Source organism: Odontesthes bonariensis, chromosome 1, assembly GCF_027942865.1.
Source record: "Odontesthes bonariensis isolate fOdoBon6 chromosome 1, fOdoBon6.hap1, whole genome shotgun sequence".
NCBI classification, from domain to species: domain Eukaryota; kingdom Metazoa; phylum Chordata; class Actinopteri; order Atheriniformes; family Atherinopsidae; genus Odontesthes; species Odontesthes bonariensis.
This window is the reverse complement of record NC_134506.1, coordinates 12,493,273-12,505,945: the sequence shown is the minus strand read 5'-3', so window position 1 is coordinate 12,505,945 and position 12,673 is coordinate 12,493,273. Positions and strand designations below refer to the sequence as shown.

General features: G+C 41.2%; 1 protein-coding gene across 5 annotated transcripts in view; it reads right to left on the bottom strand.

Moving 5' to 3' along the window:
• Positions 1-8,146: 8,146 nt before the first annotated feature.
• Positions 8,147-12,673, bottom strand: part of LOC142386919 (multiple C2 and transmembrane domain-containing protein 2-like) — a 39,327-nt gene continuing 34,800 nt past the window's right edge. For all 5 annotated transcript variants that reach the window (XM_075472630.1, XM_075472631.1, XM_075472633.1 and 2 more), the window contains 5 exons: positions 12,424-12,465; positions 10,872-10,981; positions 10,455-10,564; positions 9,923-10,020; positions 8,147-9,017 (listed from right to left, as the gene is read on the bottom strand). In XM_075472630.1, coding sequence (XP_075328745.1) covers positions 8,970-9,017; positions 9,923-10,020; positions 10,455-10,564; positions 10,872-10,981; positions 12,424-12,465 — 408 coding nt within the window. In that variant the 3' untranslated portion in view covers positions 8,147-8,969. The remainder of the gene's footprint in view (positions 9,018-9,922; positions 10,021-10,454; positions 10,565-10,871; positions 10,982-12,423; positions 12,466-12,673) is intronic.

Sequence of the window (12,673 nt, the reverse complement as noted above, 5' to 3'; positions counted from 1 at the left end):
AAAGGCTATTTGAAATAAACAAATATGTGTACTGTATTTAGCAAAAGTACATTTACTTTTTTGGTTTTACATGTAATTAAATATCAATTCAGCCATCAGATGGCTGATCTAACAAGAGTTTGATTCCTGACAAACACAAGATGGATATTTAAACAATTTAATGTGCTGCGTTTAGCTGTGGAGGGATTTGTGTTGTATTTCATTCCTGATGTTGGGTATTGTCTTGCTGTTTTACTGAAAAAAATTGAAAATGGTTTTCAAAAAGCCAACATTAAATTGGTGTATTTTGATTGTTTCTACTGAATAAGGGGATCTCTCATGCTCTTTATGCCGTCTTTGCTCACTGTCTGCTCCCTCCCTCCCTCCCTCCCACACACACACAAAGTGCTATGTGTTAGCTTTTGAGATTTGTGAGAGGAATGATTCTCATCTGCAAACAAACTGCTGTTCTTGATAGAATTCCTCCATCGGTTGAGACTGAGTAGTGTTATTAAGCAACTTCAAATGACACAGTCTGCAGGGGGCCTGCCAGTGGAAAGCTGCTGTCCATTAGCTGTCAACAATGACCACTGGGTCTACCCTCCCATGGGACTGGCAAGCAAGGCATCGTCTCATCCTGAGCCTGGCTAGGAGATCACACAGGCCCCATTGTCTCACGCAGCCTGGAGTCTTATTGTAGCAGTGCCTCTGGGAAAAGACGAGCCATCACGTCCGTGGTCTGTCAAAGAATGGGCTTTCTGCTTGCCAAGGCCACGAAAACTGTAAGGGCTGAATTTAGAGGAACACAGAGAGGCTACCGAGTAGATTTGGAATGGGGGCACCCCTCCTCAGACTTGTTTGGACTCCCCTTCCAGAGCTCCCTCTCCCTCTTGCAGTGCTGACCTCCCTTCTCCACCTCTGTTTAATAATGCCTGGGCCTTGGTCATTATTTTGGGCAGATGGAGACGGGGGCAGGCAGTGAAAAGAGTTGGTGTCACTCCTGAGGAGAGGATGGTAGGGATGACAGAGAAGAAAAAGCAAATCAGAGAAAAGATCAAAAGCAGAAGCTCGCCTTTCACTCGCCTGAAAGCGCTAAAGAGGATAAGGAACGATCAGGCCTGGGGTCTCCTGTCCTCTCTGGCAATTAGACTCAGCTGATGGAGAGAAAGGCATGAATGGCAGGGTTCAAGGCCCTCTCTAGGACTCACACAACGGGAAGGAGTTTTTTCCCCGACGCCTCCTTTATCTTCCTCTCCTTTCAGAGTGTCAGAAATGCAGCTGAAATATCTCTCCAAAAAGACAGCACAATCCCCAATGCCAAACCTTAATCACGGTGGCTGATGAGATTGAGAAGGGGGGGACATTTCGGAAAAAAACATTCTTTTCACAATTCATCTTTACACTTTATATGAGCCCAAGATTCAAGGGCGATATGGTAGATTTATACATGCTAATAAATAGAACAAATTAGGATCCATATTTTTGTGACACAAGGGTACACATTATATCCTGGGAACAATGTTAAATGCCAGGAAATAACTATATCCCATTGTGCTTAAAGAAACATTCAGGGCCGACGACATGAATTAAAATGAAAAGCATTTATTTGACATTCCTCACTTCTTAAAGGCACCAAAGTTTAAACTCAGATGCATCAGACTGATAGATGACTAAATCTTTAAGAACATGCATTAAATTAGTATACACACATCCCTAACCAAATGTAACTGGAGTTCCTGATGGAGGGGCAGACATAGGTTTTGTAAGATGGCATGGACTTCTTCAAAGAATTTAGTATTCCTTTTTTAGGGCCAGAGCCACAGCAACATATCCCACAGGAACCTATTACCATCTTCTACATATGCAAGAGTTTCAATAGGCCGTCGATCATCCTCACTGAGGAACACGCAGCTTTTGCTACAACTTTAACAGCTTGTCATAAAAGGCTCACGGGGGATTTCAATTACACAGGTCATCAGAGAGGAAAAAGCACTATTTAGGTCACACAAATTTTATTTGATAGTTTTGAGGAAGCCAGTTGTATATCAAAGGTAAGAACAGTCAGGGAGAAATGGAGTACCTAAACAGGACAAAATGGACAAAGAAAAAACCTTTGGCAGATTAGATGGTAGGCTATGTTTAAAAAGTAGGTTTGTCTGTGGAATCCTCCCATCAGAGGTTTATTCTAGACCTTGCAGAGTGGACCCCAACCCATAATCCTCCTGCAGACACACCTGCACAGGAGAGTATAAAGACCCTGGACTCACTGAGTCAGACATCAAACTTCAAGGATTCTCTCCAGAGAAGCTCCACACTGACCCTGAAGATGACTCCCTTTGCTAGCCTGCTGCTGCTCCTGCTCGGCCTCTCTATGGCTCAACCTATCGAGGAAGAAATTGCCCAAGAAGAAGCCCAAGACGAAAACCAAGAAGAAGACCAAGAAGAAGACCAAGATGTCGACATCACCACCAGGATTCTGACAACCAATAACGGCACTGACGAGTTCCTGTGGGAGGGAGACCTGGTGGCTCCAACCACATGAAATGCCATGAAATGCTGGTCCAACAGCTGCCTGTGGAAAAAAGCCTCCAACCGCAAGGTGATGATCCCCTACGTGGTGAGCCGTCAGTTCCCCAACCACGAGAAGCAGAAGATCCAGAACGCCATGAAATGCTAAATAATAACAATCCTAATAAAATGATAGCAAGAGCTGAAGTTTGCTGTGTTTTCTTTTATTCCTTACTGCTTATTGAGTATGATACCAATGCTGTTAGTAAAAACCACTGACACATTCAAGTGGACATATTTGGTGCTGATGAGTGGGAAATGAGTGTTTTTACCAAGCTAACCCATGTCCCCAAAAAGTGTTATATATAATATCATACTTATATGGGTGAAGTTTTCTTAAAAAGAAGCCCAACAAAATGCCCTCAAATGAAAAATAATTGACAGACAATCCTATGGCTCCAAAATATTCAGGAAGAATCAACATCTCTCATGAAATACAAAGAAAGTGAACAATAACTTGGACTTTTTGGACTTGGATCTGCTGGTGGTCATTTTAAAAATAATTTCACAGCTACGTAGATAATGGGCCTTAAAGAGAGGAATGTTAAGGGGTATGACTAATTTGACTGACAGACAGTCTATGTGTCTGACAGCCATTTGTGAGACAGCCCAGAAGGTTCATTAACAGGTGAACTCGAGCAGTGGGCACATTGCTTGGATCCATGACTCATTTTATCATAAATTATTGGTGCAACACATTTTAAAGATACTTTTGCTGTTTATTAGTTTTCTTTAGTGAGTGTTAGGTTCACTGTGACGCAGGCTACCATAGTTCATTAAACTACAAAAAGACTTCAGGGATTCTGATATCCTGTTTCTTTTAGATTTAAATGCACTTAAGTGAGTATTTTAGCGTTTTGCAGAATGTGTACACTGCACTCCAAAAAAGTAACTAGCTTTTACCTGACTTAAAAGTTTTGGCTACCAGTGCAAAGTCCCACCACCTCCTCTGTAAAAACAATGAAGGTTTTACATACAATGCACTACACATAACCTAAAAACACTTAGCAATATATGAGTTTTGAGAAATGCGAAAAGCTGCAAAACATATGGGATTAAACCAGTTTCTTGGTTGAAAGTGTTTCAATTCGACTGCACACCCACCACCCCTTCCTGTGTCCAGCTGGACCTTTTGCTGGTTTCTAGTTACCTGTAAAGTTGAAAACCAGGGCTGAGAATGACGTCAAACACAAGTTTAATGTGTTCCATTAGGAAGTGCTAATCGACCAGGCTTCCTCACGTTCGCGATACCACTAATAACAAAAAATTATACTGTATTTTATGCACAAAGACATTACATAAATATGTTTATAGATTGAAATCGGACTAAACTATAAGTGTAACTGATTTACTATCAAAGGAAATGCTAAAGAAACAACCACCAACTAGCAGTGGGGTTTGACATCAGAGTTGGTGAGGTTTTTCCAACCTTCACTATGGGAATCTAACCAGTGAGGGGTATTCGATGTAAACATGCTGACTGAAGACCCAGAAATTCAACTGTAATGCACCCTTTTTGCTCCACTGACTGAAAACGGGGAATTCATGTCCACGACAAAAAAAAAAACAATACGCTAACTTACTTTCTTTTAGCAGTGTTTCCATGGGGATTGCCCAGAATTTTCATGTCTAAATGCAATGACTCTGCCTTCAAAATCTCAAAAGCAACAGCCTAGAAATCTTCTAATTTTAGCAGGAGCAAATACATTTAGGGCTGAATTAGGCAGGCTGGGAAGACCACAAGGATGGAGAGACTGCTTTTGTGGGACTTGCCGACAATAACCATGATGCTTAAAGATAAACCAAGATCTCAATGTCATTTCCTAGAAGTTAGGGTTGCTAAAAATCTATTTTTGTGTCTACAATATACAGATGTTGATGTATTGAGGTAATTAGACTACTTTAATTAACTACTTTGAAGAATGGGGGCAGCACACACATCCTCAAGATCAATGGATCTTGCCTGTTAACGATGGCTAAAGCTATAGACGAAAATGCCACTGGTTGTATCAGATCTGCTGTCTCGTACAGAGGTTCCCTATGTAGGTCAGCATGCCCAGTGTATCTTTTTGTCATATTTACACCCGAATCAAGCAGAATTTTCCAAGAATCTCTAATATTTACTGATGCAAAACAAAAGCAAAACCAGACAGAAGGCCAATCTGAGAATGTTTTGCTGGTCTCATGAAATCATTTTGCATCTGTCAATCAGAGCTGTTGACTGTTCATTGCCTCGGGCTCCTCTGGATAAAGAACTTTGATGTTGGCGTGCTCCGGGACAGCAGTCACTCCACAGGCTTTGAGCAGCTGCCCAGCCAGTACACACTTTGGCTCTGATTTACATGGATCCAGACTCCTTGTGGGATTTTTGACACTAAAGGTGGGAGATAAGGGACACGTGGGGTTTCCACATGATCAAATAATAAAGCTCATTGTCAAATACATGTAATGACTGTTGAGTTTATAAAAGACCTGTGAGAAATCAAAGGTTTTTGAAGAATCAGAAGCTACTGTAAAATCTTAGATATTTTAGAGTTCCAGTTAACGTCCACGTGTGCCTAGATTCATGTATGTAGTGAAGACTTGGAAAAAAATTGAATAAAAGTGAATTTATTTGTGAAAGTGTTTTTGATAGAAAAAGAAGCTTTTGTCATAAAAGATAAAAAATGCTGAAAAAGTAGATATGGCTGCAGTAAATCTTAAAAATCTAAAAGATGCTCTACACACATCTTCAACCTGGCAACACAGAAGATCGATTGAGATATCACATGCACAGAAATGGGACAGAACACCTAAAGACATGCTGTGTTTGTCATCAGGCACAGAGGCGTAAAACTGACACCTTATAGTTTTTTTAAAGAAGTTAATGGGAGGAAACTGTCTGCAAACAAGATTGTGAACAATGTGGGAACCGTTCAAGCAGACACCACTGCAGTGGACATTAAACCACGTTGTTGTTCGAGCACAAGCTGATCTTTTTTGGTTGAACTTGAACATGTTAAGTGGTTCTAGTTGCTGAAAGTCATAAGTGCATTTTATAAATGTCTGAGAAACTTAAATGAAACATGATCTTAAATAGGTTAGGGTACAGTTGAGTTAAACCGTTTTATTCACATTACATTAGCTTGCACATAGCAGAAGCTGCTTGGATGCCCTGGCTCTCTAATGTCTGAACATTGTAGAGCAGGAGTTTGTATTCGCTAAATTCAATCAGTCGTGTGCCTGCTGGCTTAATAATTGTGGGGTAACCGGCTCACAACATAGGCTATGAGTTTCTACAAACCACTCACTAAAAGGTTTTCAGATTGGAATGGCAAAGAGCAAATTTCCCACTGGCCACAGGGAATGAGTTACTGAGGTGCAATCTTCTGGATAAGTTGTGGTAATTCATCCAAGGTCTCTTTTTTTCACTTATTGCCAGCCAACTTCAAGTTAGGAGCACGAATGCAACTTGATTTTATATTACTTCACTTGAACAGACTTTTGATAAAACAGCTGTTCCCTTTTATTCTTAGCCTTATGTTAAGCAGCTGCATGTGTCTTCGTATCAGAAGTATAGTAACCAATCTGACTGTAGCTAGTAAAATGTCAGCTCAGTGTTATGTATAGTTTCTGATAGACTCATAACTAACTTTACACGGCTTCAGATTAAAAGAAGAAGAAAATGTTCAGGGAGCTTGTTCTAGTTTTATCAAATAAATTCAGTTTAGTACGTCTCCTCGTGTCTCTGATTCTCAACGATGGATGTGAAAAGTGCAGGTAACATGATCAGTGCCACATCCACCACATCGATTAGAAATACACCATCAAATCAGAAATATGTTTAATGGACAAACAGTAACTTCAGCATTCCTGTGTCAAGCTGCAAAGCATATTTCCCAAAATGTTTAAAAATGACTAAAAACTATTAAACCTTAATGTAGTGCAGTATTTTCTTGAACTTTTTTGTTTGCCTAATAAAAACCTGGGAGTTTTGATGCTCTGAACTGCTCAGGGTCATGTTAAGTGGCTGATTCCAACCCAGCCCAGTCTGAAAAGCCCCTCTTTAACAAAACACATTAGCAGTTCCAAGGCTGTGATGATGATTCTTATTATCAGGACTATTTTGGAATAATTATACATCTCTTGTGATGAGTGCCAATATTAGGAAACAAGAAGGCATGGCTCAAGTGGACAGATGTGATCCTACTATTCACAACCTGAGCTGCATTTGATTGGAAGCTTTTTCCATGTGAAAGTTAATATGTATGATGTCCTTTTTTTGTAAAAAAAATTTTACTATCTAATCATATCTGTGTCCCCACAATTTACACAAGCAAATCAGAGTTTGAAGGTGAAGTGTATTTTGAGAGACAAATGAAGTCACAAGCCAACCAGCCAGATGTGCCATCAGTGCGGACACAGCTTCCTGATGCTCAGCATTTCGCTCCACGGCAGTATCTTGATGCTGGGGACTATTTAAACACCACAAGTCTCCACCTCGCAGACACCAGACGCATGTAGTTATTAATGAGTTAATAAAGACTGTTAATGGAGAGTAATAGACATCCACAGACTCTACAGGGTTTTGTTTGCGGCGCCGCTGACTGTTCTCTTGTCCAATCTGGAGTTATAACAAGTCTTTTGAGACCAATCAGCCACTGTATTTGTGGCTCATCATAATGCATGTGCCACATCACATTAGTCCCCACGTGTGAACCATGATTTCACTTGGTAATTTTGAAGCATCTCGCTGCCTATACATATTCATGCTGAGCCTATAAGTGGCAGATTGAGATGTCCTTCCAGTGTCCGTGACAGCAGGTTATTAATATTGAATACCTAAGTCAACACTGTAACTAGATGAAGAGACATGCGGGTCATTACCTGCCACATTCTTCATACCCTCGGTCCTCCAGACAATTGGACAAATCATCACATTTTTGCAGGCTACTGCCTAGCACTGTGTTCTATTGTTTGTATATTACACTACAGTATCCAGTGTTAATAGAAATTTAGTAGATAAAAATCCTTATGTCTTAATCATCTGAGTCAGTCATGGAATACATGCATATATAATTTGATACTAAAATTGGAGATTCTTTTTAATGAGAGCCGTTTATTCACTTCTCATTCAAGAGGCTGTTCACTAAGAGCCCACGCACTCGAACTTAAAAGCCAGAAATCCCTGGGTATAACTCAGAATAGTAAAGATGTTGTTGTTCTAAGTCTCCAATCCATAAATTAGTGTGGCTTTTCTTCCTTGTGGCTGGTGTTAAGGTCCTCCTCCTGAGCGCTCAGCAGCCCGTTACCGGAGGTTCATCGGGCCGAGGTGTTTGATAGGATGCTGGCTGCAGGCATCTCGTCACAGCAGCTGAGAGGAGGTCGCAGAGGTCCTCCTGCTCCTGGCGCTGCCCAAGGGCCATCAACACAGCGGGGAACCCGGGTGCCGGCGAGGTCTCGCACAGCCTCGCTTGGCTTCATGAAAGCCTAATGAAGAGCGGGGGGCTCTGAAACTGTGCTGTTAAGACGCCCACAATCCTGCAGCAGGGGGAGAATGAAGACTGCGCGCAGGAGGATTCACAGAGATGCAGCACAGACAGAGGCAGCTGAGACGTGCTACACAGTCATGGTGGGTGCTTTTATTGCTGTTAGACACGACCGACACAGAGCCTTCGTTAGTAATTGTCATTAATAAATAAGTGTTTACAGATATGACCCCAACCAATACATAAACAAAGAGTAAAATCCTCTGTAAAACAAAAACTAAATGCAGGCACTTATTTTTTGCATACAAAAATAAGTTTACGATGAACATGATGAAATAAAACTAGTCGATTCTGTTTTAATTCTTAGAAATAAAAGAATGTGAGGCATATTGTCATATTAATGGACATATAGAGGGCCAAATTTATCAGCCGGCTCTCTAAAAATCCCCATTTACAACCAAAACTACAGACCTTGCACATGAAAGCAACTGTTTAAGTGCTGCATAATGGATATATAAATTCATCCTCCCACTAATTCAGCATTTTTCCAATGGAAGGAAATCCATTTTGGAATGAGAGTCTTACTAGGGAGTGTCATTATGTGCCAAAAAATATAAAATACAGCAGCTTTTGGTTGATCATTTTAGAGAGTAAACTGTACATTCAATAATAAACTGACATTCTCAAACAACTGCAGAAATACACAGAGAGACCGCTTGGATAAAGTGAGAAAATTATCTCGGCCGATCCCTCAGACAAGATTTCTTTGGTTGAGCGGTGCTGGCTGAAAAGAGCACGGAGCTGAGGATCAACACGGGAAATGAAGGTTCGTGCCTACTTGATACTCTGAAATCAAGAGCTCAGCCAGTTGCCATCCTCCACAAGGTGTTCTTAGGTGAGCGCATGCAGCAGCATCAGGCCGGGCACGCAAACACAATGTCCCTTCTGTATTTTCTACAAGACTTTCTTCTTCTTGGTGCCTCTCAGCTCGCTGTACTGAACCTGGAGGAAATCAGAACATACATTCATTTTCAGACAAGCAGTAGGCGGACAAAACAAAAGCACCACAAACATCATTAGGCAGATTCAAAGCTTAACAATCATCCGTAATGAATTCAGTGTACAGCATCAGGTGAAAGGCAGTCCTCCCATGTTCACTAACAACTCGAGGCTACATATACTATGCTGAATATGTTTTTCTTCTGTATTAAAACAAAAAAGCATTACTTTGTTGCCACATAACAAATGAGGACAACTATCACCACTTAGCGGGATGCCTGTCATCGTCATACACACACAGCCACTCTGGAGCAGAGATGCTCCAGAGTGTGTCTTTCTCTCAGCCCCGTGGCATCGAGGAGGGAGACAAACAGGGTCAAACAGCTCAGGGGGACGGAGTGGGTGAGGAGGGGAAACGATTGAGGACAAAAGGAGAGATGACAGAAGAGAGAGTGAGAAGGAGAGGTCAGCGTGAAGACCAGAAGGAAAAGGAGAAATAAAAAAAGATGCCAATCGACTTCTTGCGTTTACGATGTTTTTAGGCACACAGTGACCAATCTTAATAGAACTAAATGTTTTTATGGATTTTGTGGCCCTTGTAACAAGTTCTGTAGATAGAGTGGATGGTGCAGGTGGGTGCAGGTGGCAGCAGCAGCAGCAGCAGCAGCAGCTTCTCCTCCCTCAGCCTGGGAACAGCCTGCGCTGCAAAGCTGCCGAGCAGCAGACCTCCACCAGGGATGTACCATGACCAACACACACCAGAAATTATACAGGGCTGCATAATTATACAGACAAAGCTAATTATACAGACAAGAGTAAAGAATGCCTGGGAGTTGTTGTGGTGAGATGTAAAGCTGGCAGGCTCTGGGATTTTGGGCTTCCTGGTCGGCTGATCCAGCGGAGCTTACCTTCTGCACATCTGAAGGCACCCTCGAGAGGAAATCAAGCACTTCATTGTTGTCGATGCAGTACGGGTTCCGCAATTTCTTGGTGAATTTATTGATACCTAAAACAAAAATTCGCACCAACATATCATTAAGGCTTGTCTCCTGTGGCTGTGCTTGTTGTTTCCACACAAACAAATACTTGCAGGGGAGACTCATGTTGTCCAAGAAATATTTCTTTCAGCCCATTACTTTCGTTGTTTTATTTTTGGTTGGTAGATTCACAACATTTATACAGTCACTGTAGTCGTTCAGCCAGCAATTTGATCTCTCTACTTTTAACAGTTAGAAGCTGATGATGTTAAAAAGAAGCAGCCAGGAAACTCTGAAAAGATCTTAACAGATAAGAAAAAGATTCTTATTAAAGAAATATAAATAAAGGGGGTGAACAGAAGTGGGCAGGATTTTACAGAGGTGGTGCGCTGCTCAGCTGTAGGCAGAGAGACGTCAACAATAAGACCAAAGAGATGAATCGGTCAACGCGTGTGAAACTCACCCCATAATAGAACTATGTAGCGAACAGGGATGAAGTACGTGAGGGCCGCGGCTATGACAAAGACCAGCAGAGCCAGACCAGACAGGAACGGCACCGACCAGTTGAATGTGCTGACGATTAAAATCAGGAAGTGTCAAGGAAATAGTTTTGCTCCACTTCAGTTTACTGATTACTGATTGTTCGTAAAATACAGCATTTTCTGGAGTAATGATCAATTCTAACTGAGCTTTTCTTCTGCCATAGTTAATAATTACAGGAGAGGACAATTTACATCATTTTCAGGACAAAGAACAATTGAAGAAAATGACATAATTACAAACCATTTCATGGTGTGCTCACAAACGTGCAATTTCTCCTCGTAAAAACAAATATCCCATAGAGGCGCGTTGTAAATCATGATGGATTTGAACTTCTTACTTTTTAATCCTCTCCCCGAAGGAGGCGATCTCGTCCAGCAGGTTTTGAAGGGTGATGATTGTGTCTTGGACCATGTGGAATTTCTCTATAAGCCCTCTTCTCTCCGACTCCTGTGGCACAAAACAATACAAACAAGCTGCTTGGAAAATGCCAAAAGCCAACGCAGTAATCATGAATGGACGGTAAAAAGGTGTCATGGCTTTTTCATATTTGATATTTTGGTGCATTTTTTTAATACAGATTTAAGACATTTTTCAGCACGCAGACAAAGGAAGAGCATACTCAGAGATGTGAATAAAAGATGGTGATAGAATAAACTGTGCTATATATATAAGTACAAATGAAAAATTAAAAAAATTAATCTTAATGCTTAACGGTAAAGCAACTCGTGAATTTCCAACCTCCAATCTCTTTTTCGCTCTCCCCTAAAAGAAATAATTTGTAACCCTGATAAAGGTTGAAAAAATAAAAAAGGTGTAAATAAAATTAACTTTTATTTTATTTATTACACATATGAAGTAAAATAAGGCCACTTGACAAGTTAAATTACTTAAAATGTTTAAACTCTGTTTAAACCAACGGAGCCAGTTCAGCTTTGTCTGTTAGACTGATGGCTGCGACATTCCCATGACCACAAGTTTGATCTGTTCCAGAAAGTTTAAAGGTGAGGGCTCTTCAGAAAGGGGCTGGACATCACATTATGAAAGAGACTAAGTATTGTTCAGAGGCCGGCCCAGACCCCCGGCGAGAAGATCAACTTTAAAACAAACAAAGAGGAGATTTGGAACATCTCTGGAGGGAGACAGACTTCCAACAGAAACGTGTCCACATCAAACAGGCAGAGACTAACGGAGGGTTATAGGTCTGAGGAGAGGAGCTGGGCTCTGTGAGGATGGAGGCGGTACAGGAAGGACATTCCAGATGCACAGTGACTCATAAACCACATGTAAGACAAGTCCCGCTTCTCCTCACAGCATTATTAATCACCACACTAAAGCTTCTCAGCCATTTCAGGGTCAAGTTCCCACTGGAACCGGAATGAGAAGCACTCCAGATCAGACCTATGCAGGCCATCCAAAACGCCTACAATAAACTGCTGTCATTCTGAAGAAGTATTTCATCGCCTAAAAGCATTCAAACACAGTCATCGCTAACTTAAAAAGAGCTCAGAAAAAGCATGTCTAAGTGCTGTCATTAGTTCGGTATTGATGGTATTATATGGTATGTTAAGCTCAGGGACTTTCCCAAATGCAGCAGAACCTTTTTCTCCACCCTTCTATTTACATATGAATGTGTTGTGACAAGTGGAAACAGGTTGGAGAGGTCTTCATTAAGCTTAAATGTCTTTTTAGTAAGCACAAGTTAAAAGTTGTCAGGAATCAAAATGCATCAGAAGATTTAGTGCTGAATAAAGAGCTAAGCAACACACAGCCATAGCTCAGGGAGAAATACTTCTGTCAACATGGGAAATAAAGATAGTTCTCTTCGATTCATCGGCCTACAAAAGTCAGCTGGGAGCAACTAAAAATAAACCTCCCTCAGAGGCACGTACCTTTTCATCATCCTCGTCTTCATCTGCCAAATCCATGCTGTCCTGAAAGAAAAACAGTTGCAATGGAGAGGTGAGATTCAAGGGAATCCAAGATCAGACGTGAGCTAGGAATCCTGTATAAACTGCGGCGGCTCAGTGGTGACCCTAAGATTAGCCTCCTGAAACAGACAGCTGACCAACAGGCTGCTGTGGCTTTTTTCTTTAATACACTTACACACAACAATATAGTTTAGCAATTATATTATCATCA